Raw genomic sequence first — 19,245 nt, forward strand, 5'->3', positions numbered from 1 at the left:
AGGCTTTCCTTAAATACCTCCAAGGACGGCGACTCCACCACCCGAAAGAAGTCCAAGAGTCAACCCCTGCTTCTGTCTCAACCAGGCTTTTATTGCCGTGCTTCGAACACAACGGTGCTGAGCAGACCGATACAAAACAAAACCGTACGAAGAAACCAAAGCACACATCCTCTCAAAAGCAGCAGCAGCCTCTTTGTTCCCGCCAGACAGGCTAGGACAGCACGGCACTGCCACACACAAAGGGAAGCAAGAGCCCCTCGCTCCCAAGCAGGCATCCGGCGCCTGAGTTCAATATTGTACAACTCAAAAGACCTTAGTGAATATCACAACCGGAGTCCGTGTAAACACCGACAGTGCTAAATTCCTCCCAGCTCTCCAAATGGGGTGAGGAGGATATCAAGTCCATGCCATCACTTTTACTGGAGCTTGTTGATGTCCTCATTTGACAGAAGTCTGTAGACACATGTATGTACACAAGAGCATTTCTCAAGTTCCTCATAAACATTTATCTGTAGCTTCCGCTTTACTTATAATGTTATTACTCTTTAAAGTGTTCACTACATTATCATAAGCCTTCCTATCTATATGCTTCAACTCACTCAGTAACTTAATAATGCACTGTTTTTCTCCCAGTGTGTTTTTCCAGATGAGAAGCATCTGATAGGATTGCTCTTCTATATCATTATGAAAGTTATAAATAATTCTATCAATATCATTGTCATGCAGATGAGTTCTCATAAGCTGCCTCCAGTTTTTTGGTGGTACTTCCTTTATAAAGGCCTCAAAGCAAACTCTCCGTTCTGAAAGAAAAAACAACACACATCAGCTTGGGTTTTAAGACACAGATTCTCTTTTTCATAGCTAATGTACGTGCTTTCCCTTTAATTTTCAGCCAATGCCTGCACAGACCGAACAGCAGCAGCAAGGCCAGGTTTGGCACCTAAGGAGCACCAGGTTTCCTTACTAAGAGATTGTAAAGACAGCTGAAGGTCTGTTGGTCTATATATCTTAAAAGAAGTCTCCTAAGACACCATTCAGCAAAGGTGGTTTTGAGGAATGCTTCACTGCCTGGCACTTTAGCTTAACAGGGCTACTCAACAGTAACTTTAACCATAGGTTTGCCACCCCAAGGCCATCATGAGAAAAACCCATCTCTTGGACATCCAGCACAATTTGCTGGGTACAGGTAGATGTATGGGGATTTGATAGAGTCTTCCATGTCAGTGGACATTTGACAGAAATATTTCCTGCTCTGACCTACCCCCCACTCACTAAAGCAGAGTACACTGCCGCAGTGCAGCCTTGTTTTAAAATATTTGTTAAAAAAAATTTGTACCATTCTTATTCTTAAAATCATGGCTCCCTGTGCAGAAAAGTCATGCTTTAAAAGTAGAACAATTCACCACAGGGATTACAACTTCTCTCAAGTGTAGCAACAATCCTGTTTCAGCATATTTTACAATTTACTAAAAGCCTTATAACTCTAAGCAGTATTCATTAGCCTCCCTACACTATTCTTTAAGTAGATTAGTCAACAGGAAACAAAACCAAATTCCAAGTACTGTCAATTTATGGAACACTTACCTTTTTGAGAGAGATCTTTAACAATTATTCGATGCTCTGGTTCTCGTACCTGTAATACAAAGTTGGACCATGACTCCAACATATCAGGGTGGTTCACTTACAATTATTCTTGACCTACTTGACAGCTTGCTTCTACAGCACACTCACCATTGGGAAGGGAAACAACGTTTCACAGCACAGCTGAAAGCATTTGAGTAAAGAAAATTGCATGATGAAACAGCTCTGAAGTGAAGCAACAAGGCAACACATTTGCTGCTTTTGCTACAGAGCAGCTTCTATGTACATTTTGACAGGGAGATGAAAGAGGCAGAGTAAATTAAACGTAAGGGATTGAAGTTTGCTTTCCCAAGATATCACTTTCCATACTTTCTATTACATCTTTAATGCAAAGTCTCCTCTATCATTCTGCCTGAAAACTCAAGGAATAGTTAAAAATGGATCTGAAATTACACGTGTATTAGAGAAATCATGATAATTTCACATACACGCACTTACCACACAATTTGCTGGTGTTCTAATACTTGATACGTTAGATAGGTTATTCTGATGAAAAGCAGAATTCTGGCCAGGTTTTGATTGTAATGAAGACTCAGGAATCCTCCTCAACCACCTTAGCACACGGTGCTTCCGGTCCCCATGCAGGATGGTGCCCTGCTCAGTAAGTGCACTCTCTTCCTCTGGTGATGTGTCTTCTACTTCCAAGTTAATATTGATTTGTTCTTGGCTCTCTAGGCTCTCACCACAGTTCTCATCCTCTGGGTTCATTGAGTTATTTGCAGATGCAGGTGTCTTCCTTTCTGGCAAAATGAGGCTTTCACTACCACCCTCAGACTTCTGTAAAGAATAAGAACATGCTTTAAGAGATGTTTCATAGGTAGGTCTACAAAGACAGTCTAGGGGAAGAAAAGAGAACACTTGAAACCACCAGATAGAGAAATAACAGGAGACCTGCTAATATGGCAAAGTTACAGCCTTCACAGAACTGGAGTTCAAATGGTTTTAGAGCCCAGCTCTTCACTTTAATGTCTGTTCTGCTCCCACTGGACTGTGGGGTAAGGCTCACAGGCTACCTCCACAAAAAATGCAGGAAACTTTTCCTGATGTTCTCACTGATGTGGGATTTCTCTTGCTCCTCTCTAGGTACAGAAGTTTTGCACCTCTTCTAAGTTAGGAGGAAATTAAATTGCCTTGCTTCACCTGAGCTGACTTAACAGCAACAGGGGCCTCAAGCCTCTTGCTATGTCAAAGCTGATGCTCTCACAACTTTTGCCAAGCTGATTATAGCCTATCAGCTCCATGTAGTGCACTAGTTTAGGCTTTCTTTGGCTGGATTAACTTTCCTGGCAGATTCACAAACTGGAATCAGTTGAAAGAAACCAGGGAGCACCAGTGCACATCACATAGCTTTTGTGAGGGGACAAAGAGGGAAGCAACCAAGGAAGGCTGCATCCATTTCAGCATTGCCAGTTCATTAAAGCATATGCCAGGGAGCACAGCCCCAACTCATCATGAACAGTACAAGCACAAAGCAGACTAGCATCTAACATATCAGCTAGTGCTAAAACCAGAAAGCTTTAGGAATACTGTTTTTAAGATGTGAAAAATGAGGGTGAAGAGTAACTGTTCTTCCCATGAGACGTGTGTTTTTTAAGGTACAGCCTCTGTGAGCATAAGCCAGTGTGCTTTCTGCTTGCACAAGGTCAGTGACCCACGTGTGACACCACCATATGACCAACATGCATTAGCAGGGATGTGAAGGGAACCTCCCCACACATCACACATGTAGTTGTACATCATTCTCATTGAAAATACTTTCTGTTAAGGTTGTAAACAGGTTAAAGAAATTGATCTTTTTTATAAAGCATAGTTCTTAAATAGGAAGCCAAGTGACTGAAAATATATAGCACAGCTGACCATTTTGTTTCAAAATACAGCAGCAGCTATCAAAGTATTAGCAACTGTTGGGATTTTTTTTTCAGAGCCACATAAATTCACTGGTACTTTGGAAAGGACAGTGTGTTGGTGCCAAAATACCTGGTCACAGAATTCTATCAGTGTAACTCTCCTTAGCAAATAAGCTATTACAGCAGCATGAACACTCCAAGTGCACAGACACTCCATCTCAAGTCTGTGACAGCTCTTACACGAGAGCTAAGTGTCTCCATGCACCAATTTGTAATTGCATTATTCTACTACCTTTTAATTCAAATTAAAGAGATGTTATATTTGCCTATTCCTGTGCTACAGCTTTTTGACCAGGTTTTCTGTCTTCAGCTTTACAAATACATGAAGTACTGCAAATCTGGCCGGGGGGGGGGGGGGAGACAACCCAGCAAAAAAGTGTAGGTGATCGACATATTTGAGCCACTTATGGACCTTAAAAAAAGAGAGCAGAGTTTAAGGTGATACTTTTAAACATATTTTTCAATTCTGTTTCTTCAGTCTTCAAGTATTTTTCACATAATTAAAATGCATTTAATTGTTCAAAATATCTAATTGGTAATATTACATGAGCTCACATACTGAGTGAGTAATGTATTGGGAGGAGGACAAGAGAAGAAGCAGGGAGAAGTAGTGTTGTACACATGCTATGAGAGTAATCTGGATATTTTTCTTAGATCCTCATCAAGACTAAGATTCGTTTTACACCTTGGCACTACACATCATTAACTGTACTGCTAAGACTGAGCTAATTTTTGCCTCAGAGTGCTGTTAGGGGTATAGGTTCTAACTTGAGAAGCTAAAGCTAGACTAGGTAAATACAAGCTAATTTTGTATTTATATTGCAAAATGCTAGATTAGCAGTAGTGGGTTTTTTCCTACTGAAACAGTAAAGTTCTGAAATATGTTTGACTAGGCCAGGGTATATCCAGCTTTACAGTGGAACACATGCTAGCAGCCAGCCTTAGCTTGGTAAACCATTTTTAGGGATGCACTTTGGAACTGGCATGCTCTGAGCCCCAAATCCCTCATCTTATGGGACTATTTAGAGCCAAAAAGTTAGACTGTTCTGGTCTGTAGCTTTTGACATGAGCCCAAAGGCAGGAAGGCTCAGTCACTTTACTGGACCAAGAGTAGTAGGTCTTATGAACAAATAATTTTTTTGTTAAATTGCAATAAAAGCTTGAACACCACCATGCAGGTAACTGATAGCTGACACTGATTGCAGAACACATGTGAAAGCAAAAAAACTAAATTGGATCAAGATATCATCTGGAGACAGTCTGAAGTGAAAGCTTGAAGCTAGTCTAATTTTTTTCCACTTTCAAAACATCCTGGTCACAGGCTCTGATGTGTTTCCAAGGGAAGTATTGGAAAGCCCAACTGTAGCAGACACATGCAACTAATCAGGCCCTTGCTAATATCTGCCCTGTATGAATCACAACTTCTTGCATCACAGGAACACATCCTACTGGAGGCCTACAGTGAGACAAACATTGAGGGCTGTGCATCAAGTACAATTAAGCAGTGCACAATTAAACTGCACAAAACTGAGATAAAACATTTGATCCATCACATACTTACCAGACTTTTCTCCACATCTTTATCAGCTGAAGCAGCTGAAAAACAAAATAAGTGTCTAAGAAACTTTTAAGAATTGCAGCAACTTAAACATAGATGAATTCACGCAAGATTTATACACAATAGAAACTTTTGTAACACAAAGCAAAACTTTTACAAGCCATTAAGTTTCCTTAATGTCATACATTTCATGACACTACTACTCTTAGCTTCCACCAACAGCACAAACACTGTGCCTTCATAGAGAAACGAGTCCCACTTAGTAAAATGCAGACAATAAGATGCAGTTTAAGTCACTCTTGCACGCTCCCCCACTCCAGCTTACGCAGCATTTTTGTGGGCTATTGCAATACAGAAAAGATAGAAATTGTTTTTACTGCAATACTATTGGTAAAGCATGATTTGAACAAAGTTAGCATTCAAAATTCAGACCAATTTTTAACGTTATTCTAACTACGCTAGTTTCAAAAACACCTTAATACACAGTAGCGGAAAAAGAAATTTCCAAGGAAAACAGCTCAATTTCACTATAAGAATAAATTCACAGAGGACTTATCAACCTAATGTTCACCTTCATTAAGAGGCTGAAATGATGAAAGGGCAACAATTTGTAGAAAAATCTCCACATCCAAATGCAGAGAACAAAAGTAGTTAATGAACTAATTAGTTGCTACGTTTTGCACCATGCATCTGAGCTGACATAGGTTTTTGTCTTTGCCAATACAAGGCAAGTAGATAGAAAAAGTCCTTTTTAAGGACCTAATTATAATCTTGCTTTGAAGTAAAGGCATCTGTCAGCAAAATAAGGATGCTCAGTTAAGGTTTATGCATTTTATTTACTTAACAAAACCACTCTTCTTCAATCACATGCTAAGTGAACTAGAGCTTAAAAAGGTCCCCTATAAAAGTAACACAAACCCCAGAGATAGCCCTAGTGCATGCTTTACCTAATTCTGGAAAGCAAATTTTATGAATAAGAATCAAGTAGTTACCTTTATCACACTTCAACTTTTTAAATACCAAGAACAGCAAAATCATAACAACCACCAAAATGATTGGAAGAATAACCCAAGAAAGAGCTGTGCTTCCTGTGAAGGAAAAAGAAATAAAATTAGTACTGAAGCAGCCCCCAAAAAAGATATTCCTTGCTGTCCTAGAAAACAGCCTAAGCCCAGCACTAATACAACAACCCTGCTAGCTTGTCCTGGAAGAGGCACTGGGGACTTTCAGCTGACCTGAATGTGCAAGTACTCGTTTGCACTGCACATCATTACCCCAAAGGCAGCAGGGGATTCTGCATAGACCTGCAACACAACTTCTACAAGGTCTTCCAGAACAGACACTTAAAAGGGGAAACAAGTATGCAAAAGATAACAGCAAGCTTGAGGTGCTGTAACATAGATGGTGTCAGTTCAGTCTTCCTCTGGTCTGGCAGAAGCTATCTACCAGCAGAAGAGAAAGCTATTCCATACACAGCTAGCTTCTCAGGCATAGGAAACATATCTAGAACTTTCAGCAGTATCACCCTTGCAACTTTGAAAACCCTGGCAACACGTGTAGCTTTTCACCCAGTGAAACTTAAGATGGTTTGTCACTCCAATGCCTTTGAGAGTTTGTCTTTAGCAAGTAACTCCCAGACTAAAACACAGAAGCTGTTAAATATGTTACAGTAGTTCAAACCACTGTTTTACAGACTGCTGTGGTGTTATTAGCCTGAAACCACAGACTCAACAAACCAAGCTGAGTGGGATTTCTGTACCAGACCTTGATTCGGTAAGTCACATCCTAGGCCTGTAGTAACATTGCAATTCCGGTCGATTTCTTTGCCTTCCGGATACCTGCAGTGGATGGCAACACAGGGTTGTATCAACATTTCCAGAGCAACATGCAGCTCTGTATAGACCTGACTTTTTTCAGGCAGAGCTTAGAGGCATAAACAGATAACTTTGTTAGAAGTGCACCTTTAAACAACCCAAGATAGTACTACAAGATTAAATAGAAGCAGAGCAGATAAAGCTCAAGTATGTTAGCTTGTAAGTAGGGGGGGAAATGCAAAAACCAAACCACAGTAGATGCATTATTCATGCACAGTTAGTTGCCTTCAACAGGTAGTTCTACTTCCCAAAATTTTTGACTGGGTGCTAGAAAGCTTATTCAGGTGTGTACCTGGGGAAATACTAATCTGAAGACATGAAAAGTGCAAGCTTGCAGCCATAAGCAACAAGCACAACAATACCCAAGTTCGTGTCTTTTTAGGTCTCAACTTCACATATTTTGACACCTAAAATTTAAATGCATGAGTAATACCACTTGGCTTCAGGGCAATTATTTACAGCCAGATAACATGTGTTAGCTATTGGCACTGATTGGGCCACAGGTCTAACATTCCCTAGAAAGAAAACTGTCACTTATATTCTTTATCAAACTTACATTTTATTGTGTCTCTGACATATTTCACAGCTCTTGTCAGTGCAGAAATACCCTTGTTTGCACTCGCATTCAGTATTGTGTGTCAGGGTACAGGGTCTCACAGTTACTTGATCTAAAAAATAAACCATAAAAATTATAAAGTAAATATAAAAGATGTGACTCTACAACTGTGCAAAAATTATACTCATATCATAAAGGCAATTTCTTTCTAAGTTCAATATGTTCAATGAGGATCAGATTTTCCACATTAAAAAGGGAAAAGGGTTAAGGCTTCATCAAAATCGTGCTCGGTACCATCTTTGCACTGTCTGCATGACAAGCATTCGTCCAAGCCGTTCTCATGGGCGGTATAACTCTCTCCTTCCTTGCAAGGGTGACATTTTCCTCTCAAATGTGGAACACTGCAGTGCTCAGCAGCAAAAGTACCTGTGGAAGAAGAGAACCGGCGGCAGCAGTCTCAAGGGATCTTTTAAACAGACAAAGGGCTATAACAGGATGTTACAACACAAACCCATTTTGAGGAGAGTCCAACCCCTCCTCACAAATGAATCATGTGCCACATGAACCAGCACAGGAGAGTCAGGAGGCGTATTCTCAGTTTGCTGCTCAGACAAGGAGCGGTGCCAAACGAGGCATACAGCCAGGCCTCTGGTGGGACACACGGGGGACAAGGATGACTCTCTGCAACAGCTTAGAATCTGCTATATGGCCAGCACCATCTCTGAAGGAGCTGATGAGCACAGAGAGAACTGCTTGTAAGAACTATTCTTCTCCTTTCTCTGAATTACCTCTAAATAGCCCTCTGATACTCTCTAGGGGCAGGGTACTTCTCAACACAAAACTCCTTAACTCTGCACACACTGAGCAAGGAGGGGAGAGCAAAACCAAACCCAAGATTTACCTACAGATACAGAAATACCACAATTCCTCATGGCTTGTTCTTTGCGCTAACTGAAGTGTTTTGTTAACAAAAAACCCAACCAAACAATACCCAATTTTGAACACTTTATTTTCAACCATCAGCACAGTCTTCCTGGCTTGCTGCCAAGGCACCTCTCCCAGTCATCACCTGTCACACAAGGGACTCTTGCTTCAAAATGGAGCCCAGCCTTAACAGCCCCAAGAAGCCATCACAGCTCCAGATGGGCTTACACTTTCACCAGATGAAACCGTAGAAAACAATAGTGATCAGTCATCTCCATGAGAAAGAAACGTGGCCATTATCAGCTGTAGCTTCTCAAAGTCTTACCTGCTGGACAAGATACACAGCAGTGTCCTTCATGGAAGTACTCTCCCTCTTGACAGTTCTTTGCTCGGGTTCCAGGCATTGTCAGCAGCATAACCTACAGCAAAGACAAACAGGCATTTGAGTGAATCATCCTCCCAGGACATGATAACCATCTCAGGGAGATGAACCAGTAAAGACTTGGAAACACATTCAGAAGTTTATGGGAAGCCACAGAGGAAACCCAAACTAATTTCTGCTAAGTGCTGCTCACAGCAGTAATTGCAATCACAAAGTTGGGGTTAAAGCACCACCGTGCAGCAGCTGATGGGTTTTAGACAACTATTGCCGCAGATCCCTGACTCCATTTAAAATTCTGTTCTCTTTCCACTAGTTCACTGCAGTGGAACTTCAGAGGCCTAAGTTTCTGCCACATGCAAGGCATTCGTTTCTCCCTCCTCCCATCTTTTTAATTCATGGGGATCAGTGTTAGTCTTCCACCCCCCCACCCCCGCAAAATGGAGGATACGCCCCAGAGACCTCATCCAGCATTTCTCACTGTAATCGTAAGCAGAAGGCAAGTTGAGTCATTAACAAAAATAACTTACTGTAGCCACAGGAGCATTGGGAATGTTTACACACACCCATGTATTTTTACATATGTTTATTATTAATAATTTTTTTTAAGAGGAACAGGCCCGCGGGGCACGCGCCCTGAGTGCCTCGCAGGTAGGCGAGCGCGGAGCTCGGTTTCGAGACACCGAAGTACATCCCTCACTTGTAAACCGTAAGAGAGAGAAGGTCCTAGAACAGAAGCAGGGGGAGAGGAAGGGACAGCCGCGGAGCTCCCCGCCGCTAATTGCCATCAGCGGGCAATTTCCAAGCTGAAATCAAGAGTTCAGCTCCCGCAGCTGCGCTCTTTCAACTCTCTCCCTGGGAGACTGAAAGTCTTTCCTGTAATCGCGTAGTTCAGGAAACTTCCAGTTTCACAGTTTCACCAAGGACAATTAAAAAGCTCACTCCTGACTTGTAATTTTCTTTTTTTTCCGAGGAGAGAAGGCGGCAGCAATTGCCTTAGGGAGAGACTCAGAGAACGCGTCACTAGTCCTTACTCCCTTCAGAGGGTTCCCCGCAACCCGGGGCTGCGTTCACAGCAGCTGCCCTTCCTTACCCTTTTCAGGTTTAGGAAACCCACATAATCAGGATCCCCAAAGTTTCAAGCAACACAAACAAAAAGTTCAGGTAAGTTACTAAAGTCTCTTGAGGAAGAGGAGGGTAGGACAACCTGCAAGGCTCCTCCACTCCAGACTTGGAGGAAGCCTCTTTTCCCGTCAAAAGGAGGGATTTGGCTACGGACAGGTGCCAGCCCCCACTCGCGGCGGGCAGGTTGAGGGCGAGCCCCTGCCTGCAGACAGCGACCAGAGACTCCCACCCTGCGGCCCGGCCAGAGCCCCTCGCTCGGCACTCACCAGCAGCAGCCCCGCCGCTCCTCCGGCTGCCATCGCGGCTCCCGGCCCGGCACTGCCCGTCCTGCCCCCGCTCGGCACGGCCGGGGGAGGCGCCGGCTCTGCCCCTTTATCCGCCCCCGCGGGCGGCCGCCCCCGCCCGGACAGCGACCCGTCCCAGGGGCGCCGTGCCCCCCCCACGGAGCCGAGGGAAACCAGCCTTGGGACCGCCCCGGTAACACGCTTTGCACCTATCGAGAGCAGGCAGAATCCACGCTGGGATACGGCGCGATCCGTGCCCCTCCACCCAAAAAAAAAAAGCTCGCGCGCTGACGGGCTGCTCACCGATCACGAAAAGGAGGGCCGAAGGATGGACGGGGAATTTTCCCAACGACGCACAAACTGGGTTTTCTAACGCCCTGAACTGGTTCTCAGCTTTTCCCCCAGCAGATATTCCTCCCAGAGAAATAACATTTCTGAACGTGATTTTCCTCAAGAATACTCTTTATCTTCCACGTGCATGTATCCGGTATGAACATTCACCTCAAGATGTTGAAATTGGATTAAAATTAATGGCACAAGGATTTATAGACTGTTCCTTTTTGGATTATTTTTAATACCCTGTGGCAGCAGCAGTAAATGTTGGAAACTCCTACTCTGCTCATGCATAATTAGTTTATGTATGTTGATAATTTCTTTCACTGAATTGCTCCTTTTGTGGCAAGTGTTTTACTTAACTGCAGTAACAAGTCCCAGTGAAATCCCTGTGGATGCGTAGCTTGGTAAAATGGAAATGATCCAAACAATTTCAAGCATTTGCATTTACACCTACCGGATGCTTCCTCTCAGCACTGCTTCTCTTTGGTTCAGGTGGGCATGGGCTGTTTTCTTTTCCCTGTTATTGTTTTAGTAAGCATTTCTCAAACCCACACACAGTTGTATCCAAGAGATTGTAAATAGCCCTACAGAAGCAGAGAGGCTCCTATCTTTAACTCAAATAATTCCAAAGCAGGATGTGTGTGATGAGGAAAGCTGTGCTGACAGGCCAGAGATGTGCTGACTTGCTGAAGCATTCAAAGGATATTAGCAGATGTGTTTGCACGGTGAACACTTTCAAGGTGCATACAGGACTTTGCATAGCCTGACAGCCAGAGGTGGGGGGACCCCATCTCATCAAGTTTTATCTGTGGCACAGGTCAGACTTCCTCAGAAAGGGTGACTAGGATGATGTCCTTCAAAAAGACACCCAATCTGAATCAATAATGTTGACATTCTTGAAGTATGATTCCTCAAGGATCAAGAATCCTTTGGTTTTCTGGAGACTTTTGCTAACAAGAGTCACTCAGCCTTTATTATTTGTGATTACTTCCCTGATGGCTTCCAGATGCCAGCTCTCATCCTGTCCACGTCAGAGAGCTGTGGTTCTCTTCTTGGAAGTATCTATTTGCTGTCATCAAGTCACCTCCTTAATATAAAGGTTTTCTAAATCCAAGACAAGTCTGTACCTTTACATGTACAACAGTGAAAACCAAGGCAACCACTTTTCTTTCTGAGGAAACTGCTACAATTAGAAGACACAAACAATTTCAGCCAGAGGGGTATCAAAATGCTATTGCTGTTCTAACTTATGGCCTGTGTCTGAGATTCTTGGAGGCCTTTTCCTGTAGACTTTCCTCTAAAAAGTGATATACCTGTAAAACACTATCAAATACAAAGCCAAAAATAATTTGTCAGATAGACTGTCAGTGAAAGTTGTGTGTAGTTTTATTTCAACATATCAAGCACAAACAGGTGTCCCCTAACTGGGGATTATGACGAGGAATGTATTTAAAAATTTGGAAACATTTACATTGAAAGATAGCCCAGACTGGCACCACCACTAAGTATTTTAAGGCTGTATATATAGCAGTACTTACCACTTGGAACTACTTCAGGCCAGAAAAGAAAGGCTTAGTATTGTCCGCAGTCTACAGAAAATATTGCAAATCTTTAAAAAATGGTGTAAAATAGGAAGACTATTAACAGAGTTGAACAATGCAGTGGCAAAACCCTCTCTCTTTCCTGACCTTTGACGAAAAATGTGCCTAAGACCGAACACACATACACCTATATCTCTCCCATCCTTCTCGCCTATGCTGGGGCAGTGGATTTCTCTCTACAATGCTAGTCTGTGATATTATAAAACAGCCATATAGCAAATAATAACAATAATAGTAAGTGACCAGATTTTACAAACAGGCATATCTGACGTTACACTCGATGGGCCAGATCCAGTACACCAGTCAGCTCCGCAAACAAACAAGGAGCTTTCACTGAATACTTCCCATTTCCTAAAGAGGAACGGCTCTAGGAAATTGTGCATATTTACAGTTCCTGTGGAATGGAAAATAAAACACATCCTGAGGTCTCATTCTGTGTGTGACAAAACAGATCATGACTTAATATCCCGGGGGTGGATTTTTGGACCAAGTGTGCTCCCTCCCATAATTAATTAAAGGCAGCCGGACAGGCACCATGGACATCAATTCTTTACAGCTCCCCAGCTGCACTCCCTCACTCCTGGAGCTATGACCCAGGCCGGTGTGACCTTTCCAAAACACTGGGGTGTTTACCATTTTGGGGTTACCAATACTGCTGGGTAATTATTAATTGCATCAGAAAATGACAAGACATAGAAAACAAATTGCACAATTAAAGCTACATTTGGCTTCAGCATTAAGGCCCGTACAGGTTAAGAGGTCCTTGAAGATGTACATGTAAAAGGCAAAAATGACAAAATCTGCAGGAACAAAGTTTTGCAGGTTCCTAGGTCCCTTTTTAACCTCGTTTTTCCACTTTCTTCCACCTCTGCCGCGTTGGTTCTAAAGTGCTTTGGTGCCTCTCTGGGCTCCTTGCGCGAGTGGCCCCCCTCCTGCAGCCAGTAATCATTATTGCTGCCAAACGTAGTGATTTTATTTGAAGACATAATTAATGAATAGTTGACACGTAAGAAAGATGCAGAGGAGAAACCAACAGCGAGAGTCCAGGAGGAAGCTTTCAGAAGAGGCCTTCCTGTGGAAGGACTTTTTGTTCAGAGCACTGAGGTTTCTGGAAAAGAAAGCAGTACGATTATTTGTGGGTTGGAGGGAGGTGTGCATTCACACGTGTGCACACGCCCAGAACTTCCACATAAGGAGGGAGACACCTTCACAGGTACAGCACTGTGCCCCCACAGACTCTACCTCCCTCTTTGTTTTAACAGAGAGATTAGTACTTCTGTCTGGAGCTGGATCAGGCAGAGCATGCTGATTGGCATTGAAGGTGTAAGGGTACAAAAACCAAGAAATCACTTTATTCAGCACTCATAATCCTATGCCCTATACTTCCCAAATACAAGAGCCTGCCTTGGACACCCCCAAGAGCTAGAGAAGCCAAAGCCATGTCACCAAGGACTCTGGCATCTAGAAATGGTGGGCCTCGTGTGATCCCACCACAGTGAAGCCTCAGGAGAGCTGAATAATACACAGTGGGGAACCAGCAGGGCTCCCTGGAGCAGATGTAGCAGTTAATAACTCCCCTGTCCCGGCTACAGGTGTCTGCAGGGCAAAGCTGCTTGTCAGCAGCAGGTGTGGTCACTACTTCCCTCAGACACCAATTAGCCATTTAAACAAAATGTGGGAAGTTAGTGCTTTTCACCATGGAGTCCAGTTTTTCAGACCACACGCCTGCATCTCTACAGAAAACCAAGGAAATCAGAAACATGCTCTACAAGAAGGGAGACCTCACACCTTTTTGGCTAGCAGAGATTTATTTGTAGCCAGGACACGACCCAGCCCCTCCCAACTTCTGCAGCTGTTTTGCAGTCTGGAATGCCATTAGGTGTGAAACATGCTGAGGTGAAGAGTTTTGGCCATAAAGACTCTTAAGAGGAAGGGATTTCCTCACTCTTTCAAGCAGGGAATGGGTTTGTCTTTGTGTGTTAATTGGTTACTTATAGAAACAACTGTTAAATGCACTCCAGCAGCTGATAGAGACCCTCCAAAGGCCACAGTGAGGAGTTAAACGCCACAGGTTATTTTCAGCCCATTAAAATAATTGATCTGATGACAGCAAATAGTTACCTGTGTATGTCTTGTTGGGCTCTCTGAAGAGATAAGACGGCTGAGTGAATTTCCTTCAGGTGATTCATTTCTTTCCCACACTGAGCACACAGGCTTTCAAACCCTGTGGCAAAGTATTGAAGGAGAATTATGTTTTGCATCACCATTCTAGGGGTAGTGATGAAACACAACACAGATTCACCCAGCAAGCGGCTGGCTGTGATCTAATTGTCACAGCCAGGGGGATGCTTTCAGGAAGAAACACAGGGAGAAGGAGACAGGGAACAGAATCTTCCACCCTGAAGACTCAGGCCGCTGGAACGAGTCCTGTGACACTGGCTTAGAGCCGTTTCTCAGTCAGCTCTCAGGCAATTTTGGCAGCATGCTCCCCAGCTGAGGGGAGGAGAACGGAGTGCTCGCACCTGCCCCTATCTCTGAAACATTCAAGGTCACCTCTAACAAATGCAGAAAAAAGAGAATGACAGGGGCTGTTTCCTATCTGTTGACTGGAATGTCAGTGTATTTTTTCAACATGTTTGTGCCAGGAGTGGGAAGCCCTTGTTGGCATAGATAGTGTAAGGCAGAGAGGCAATACATACAGAGAACAGAAATGCAGAACATTCTGTGTGTTTGCCTGTGGGCTGTTGGCCCATGGTATTAACCGGGCTGGGAGATGTCCCAGGGCTGGCTCAAGGAATAAGGTACAAAGGGAAGAACATTAAAGCCTGACCCAGTGATACACAAATACTTGCCATCATCATCTGAGAGCTCCTGCACTGACTCTGGTGTTGAACAGCTGCTCTCTGTATTCTGGCTGTGGTTGGACGGCTGATCACTGGTTTTGCGGCGCCTGCAGTCCTTGGCAGACCTCTGGATTAAACAGAGATTACAAGAGTCTCAGTTGATGTCAAATTGGAAACTCGGGTGTCTGCTTTAAACAAAATAATTCGGGGTGCTGGGAAATATGTGTGAGATTAGGAAGTCTGACTGCTTTCTCAGCAACTCCTGGTAGTTGGACTCCTGACAGCTACTTAAGGATATTACACACATGCCCTGTAGACAAGCATTTCCTCAAATGACAACATCCTTAAGACACCTATCCAAATATTCTTGTAGCTTTAACTGACACATACTGGTGATGAACCTTATAGTTCCTTTGCTGACTTGTGTACCCACTCAACTACATACATAAGAAAAAAGATGAAAAGAAAAAAAAATTAGAATCAAATTTCCCAGGGAAGATTTTTCAGAAGGTGCATGAAGGATTTAAATATCACAGAAATTTTATGCCTAATTTCTTCATGCGCTTCAGAAAGTTTCTTCCTACCTCTTAGATGGGTAAACCAAACACATTGATTCAAACTTCTCACCAGAGGGTCTGAAAAGCAGTTATAAACCTCAACTTCCCAATGCTTCAGAGACATTCAGATTCAGGTATTATAAAAGAAAAGTCTACATACATAGTAAGATACAAGTTTTTCAGTGTGATACGGGTTATATTTAGCTAGTTCAGCAGTTCAACGTTTAAGAAGTGTGTTATCAATGACATATATCACTCTAAAGATGAAAGCAGTGAGATAAGAAAGTATCATCTCTGTTTAAGGGAAAGGATGGAGAGAGGTTTCTTGTCTTGTCTGAGAGAAAGTAAGTGATGAAGGCTGATGGCAAAGACTGAAATTGAAGTTGCAGGATCTCAATTCTGCACTCCAAAACCTATGTGAAGTTTTCTGCTTTGGAACCACTGAACTGTGAAGTTCAGCTCAGTCATGTGCAAAACCCACTAAAGGGTCATTTTCATTAAGATTAGGTGGAAGAAAAATGCCAAAATGGATAGAATATGTCAACCAATGATTATAATTATTTGGAGTTAATGATGGTATGATGATGCAGGTCTACAGTCATAAGCTGTATTTATCCAAAACAAACCTTTCAGCCTATGCTGTGCTTACATGAAAATGCCGTAGAAGAGGGTTGTGTATTTAAGCAATCCTAAAGAATACTATATTCCCCAAAACAGGCTTTTTACCTTGTGCCGTGTAATTTGATTGTTTATGCACGTTGTTTTGTGGTTTGACATCCTTGTAGATAAGTGTCTTTCCATTGTCTGAAGTATTCCATCCTTCTCAAATTGGGCAATGTCGTTCAAAGGATCCCAAGGCCTTAGACTTTTGAGACCAAATGAAAAAAATACCATCAGAAAAGCAAGAATCCCACACCAGGTGTGTTAAGACCAATACACTAATTCCACATGCCTCAGGGCAGGCAATCATCCCTGACAGTAACCAGAGTTTCCAGATACAGTGACAGGAGTAGCAGATGCTTTCCTCCACATTCACAGTTCCTTGCCATGAATGAGGGGGTTCAGTCTCCAGAGGCTTCACCCTTCTTGGCAGGGGAGGAGAGCACAGTTTTTAACTCTGCTCGCACAGTGCAGAAAATCTCTGCTAAATGACTCCACACTTGATTGCAGCAATAGGGATTCGCACCAATGACATAGTGGATTTTCCTTTGCTGAGCCCCCATTTCCAGCTATTCCCAATTAGCATCAGAAATATGTATTATAATGATGACATGGAGCTCAGAAAGGGCAAGCTCTGGACATAGTTTGGGAAATGGCAGGACTCCAATTACAGGTCTGTAACCTTGCTTGCACCCCTGGGGACTCAAGCAGTGAGGTCTGCTCATAACCCCCAACCCCAGCACTCACTCCTCGTATTTGTAGCGCCATTCGTTCGTTGTGGCATCGTGCTGGAAGAGCAGTGGCTTCCACTCCGTGCCATTTTCCCTCCGCTCCCGGGCAGCATTCCTCTGCTCCTCCTCCAGCACAAATTTTTCCTGTGTTGCCTTGTGTTGATCACCTTTGTTTATTGCACTGGTAACGTGCTGCCAAAGCCTAGAAATAAACAGGGAAGCAAGTTAAACCACCTCAAAACCAATGATTCATTTTGCCAGCTGGAACTGCAGAGCAGACACTTGTCTGGTCTATTGTAACAGGATTGTTCTGCCTCAGTTTTGGCTTGTAAATTAAAGAATGGCAACACTGAACGACCTGCTGAAGTACAGGGGACTTTCCCTTAGGTAACATCACCTACAATATTCATTAAATTCTTCAGTGTTGTCTGTGCGAGTTATAGGATCGTTATGCTCAATTCACCAAGATCAGAGGCCTCTTTAGAGGTGACTGATGGAGAATCTGTTCTCTTCCTTGCCCTTTCAGGCATTTCAGTTTAGAAGCCTTTGTGTTAATGTCTATGCCCCAAACAAAGGCTTTATGTTTAAAGTTTAAAAGCACTGGAAAACAAATTTGTGTGCATATCTTGCATATTGTACTCCTATGTAGAATTAGCTACCAGATCTGCAGGCAGCTGATTCAATCTGCAAGCAACGGACAGGTCCTTGTGCTGATGAACTGCGAGCACGAGCACAGGCTCTCACCCGCACTTGTCTTCAGCTGCCAAAGGATACGTGATCCGTCATATGATGTCTCACTGAGCCTCTGCCCTGGGGAGAGGATCTGCCTTTTACGAGAGAAAAATCATTACTTTTTTTTTTTTTTTTTTTACTATAGCCAAGCTGTGATAGGCCTCTCCACAGTTCCTCTAGCCAAAGCACTTTAATCTTCATTTCAGATTGGAAATACTTCTGAGACTAGCAGCTAGCCCTCCCAACACATTACCAAGTGGTTAGACTATGCACAGGAGATCCAGGCTGTTCCAGTATTCCCAGCTCCACAAAACACTCGTCTTCCATTTAGAAGATGAATACATTACTTCATTTAATTTGGAGCTTGCTGTGAAGCTCTTAATTTAAAAGGGATATTGATGCTTTCATTATATTTCTATCAGCATACATTAACACACTTCCAAAAATGCGGCCTCTTAGATAATTACTGAAGGCAGAGGAACACTTTCCTTTCCTTTTTAACAAGTCACTCCCATTTTTCTGTATATAAATATTTTCTCTCAGAAACAAAGGAAGGAAATTCAATTCAAAGTCAGTGATGAGGGTGGGGGAGGAGTGGAAATAATGGCCTGAGAAAATACTGAGGTGGTGTAAAGTCTGTCCTAAGGAATGCAGTGGTGTAAAGTCCTCTAATTCTAAGAACCTCAGAGGGACATGCACAAAACTGTTTGACAAGGGCAAATTACTCCATCAAGAGCTGCATGTGTCAGGCAAAGAGACCCTCCACAGTGAGCTGCATAGTGGTATGAGCTTCAGAGGCTCTCCCACATTTGTGAAAATAGGTGATTTTCAGGTGATTTCAGGTGGATTGGACGGTAATTTATTCATACAAATGTCAGCATAAGGAGCTCGGTGGAATGTCTGTTAGGGGTCTCTATTTTCCCTCTTGCCTCTTTCCCTTGGATGCATGTATCACTGTTAATCTCTGATGTAGCAAAGAGGGTCAGCTCTGGCCATAACCTGGTAAACAGAGAACTGGAGATTCTTTGTCCACAAGACTGACATTTCTTGTCTCCTTTAAAAAAATCTTCTTCTGAAGATTAATAGAGAAATGTACTGCAGTCTGCTCTGAAATGGCAATTGCACAACTGTAAGTTACAAATACAGACTTTATTGCCCGTAACGTCCACTGTTGTCCAAAACAAACTATATGTTCATATGTTTTTATTTTCATGCAATCCCTTTCTTTACCTAGGAAAAGGGGAATCTTCTTACTGTGATGTGATGCAACACCAAAATCAGATGCCCACAGAGAGGTGGGCATGTAATGCAGAGCCAGGCAGCAAACTGCATGTGCTGGCTTGGCATGTTGCCTGGTGCTGGCTGACCAAACCAGAGGAGTGGCAGAACTAGCTGGTTTGAAGCCAGCACCACATAACGTTGCTCAACAAATAATGTTCTTGCCCAGCAACTGGTCTGGTGACGTATTAGTCATTCCTTCAATTTTCTAAGTTGTTTGCCAGGACTACATTTTTAGGTAACCTAGATCACTAAAAAA

At 43.0% G+C, this 19,245-nt stretch overlaps 2 protein-coding genes across 6 annotated transcripts in view; both read right to left on the reverse strand.

The window, feature by feature from the left end:
* Window positions 1-70: 70 nt before the first annotated feature.
* On the reverse strand, window positions 71-10,637 carry LOC127478414 (tumor necrosis factor receptor superfamily member 1A-like). The gene is made up of 10 exons (XM_051804032.1): window positions 10,231-10,637; window positions 8,786-8,879; window positions 7,831-7,962; window positions 7,537-7,648; window positions 6,871-6,944; window positions 6,099-6,194; window positions 5,110-5,144; window positions 2,080-2,418; window positions 1,585-1,633; window positions 71-800 (listed from the first exon to the last, which is right to left on the reverse strand). Exons 1-10 carry the CDS (start codon window positions 10,261-10,263, stop codon window positions 496-498), a joined length of 1,269 nt encoding a protein of 422 aa, XP_051659992.1. The 5' UTR covers window positions 10,264-10,637; the 3' UTR covers window positions 71-495.
* Window positions 10,638-11,952: 1,315 nt separating this feature from the next.
* Window positions 11,953-19,245, reverse strand: part of OSBPL5 (oxysterol binding protein like 5) — a 176,818-nt gene continuing 169,525 nt past the window's right edge. For all 5 annotated transcript variants that reach the window (XM_051804009.1, XM_051804005.1, XM_051804008.1 and 2 more), the window contains 5 exons: window positions 16,993-17,178; window positions 16,312-16,450; window positions 15,038-15,155; window positions 14,307-14,409; window positions 11,953-13,293 (listed from right to left, as the gene is read on the reverse strand). In XM_051804009.1, the coding sequence (XP_051659969.1) occupies window positions 13,158-13,293; window positions 14,307-14,409; window positions 15,038-15,155; window positions 16,312-16,450; window positions 16,993-17,178 (682 nt within the window). In that variant the 3' untranslated portion in view covers window positions 11,953-13,157. The remainder of the gene's footprint in view (window positions 13,294-14,306; window positions 14,410-15,037; window positions 15,156-16,311; window positions 16,451-16,992; window positions 17,179-19,245) is intronic.

Source organism: Manacus candei, unplaced genomic scaffold (genome assembly GCF_025592945.1).
Source record: "Manacus candei isolate 608988 ecotype Guabito, Panama unplaced genomic scaffold, ASM2559294v1 h1tg000060l, whole genome shotgun sequence".
NCBI lineage: Eukaryota > Metazoa > Chordata > Aves > Passeriformes > Pipridae > Manacus > Manacus candei.

Bases quoted from the DNA above. Each gene is read 5' to 3' on its own strand.
- LOC127478414 (XM_051804032.1), bottom strand. From the start codon at position 10,263: ATGGCAGCCGGAGGAGCGGCGGGGCTGCTGCTG. The intron at 6,195-6,870 runs GTCTGGTACAGA...TTTCCTTCACAG, and splicing joins ATGTGACTTACCGAATCAAG to GAAGCACAGCTCTTTCTTGG. The intron at 2,419-5,109 runs GTAAGTATGTGA...TATTCTTTACAG, and splicing joins AAGATGTGGAGAAAAGTCTG to AAGTCTGAGGGTGGTAGTGA.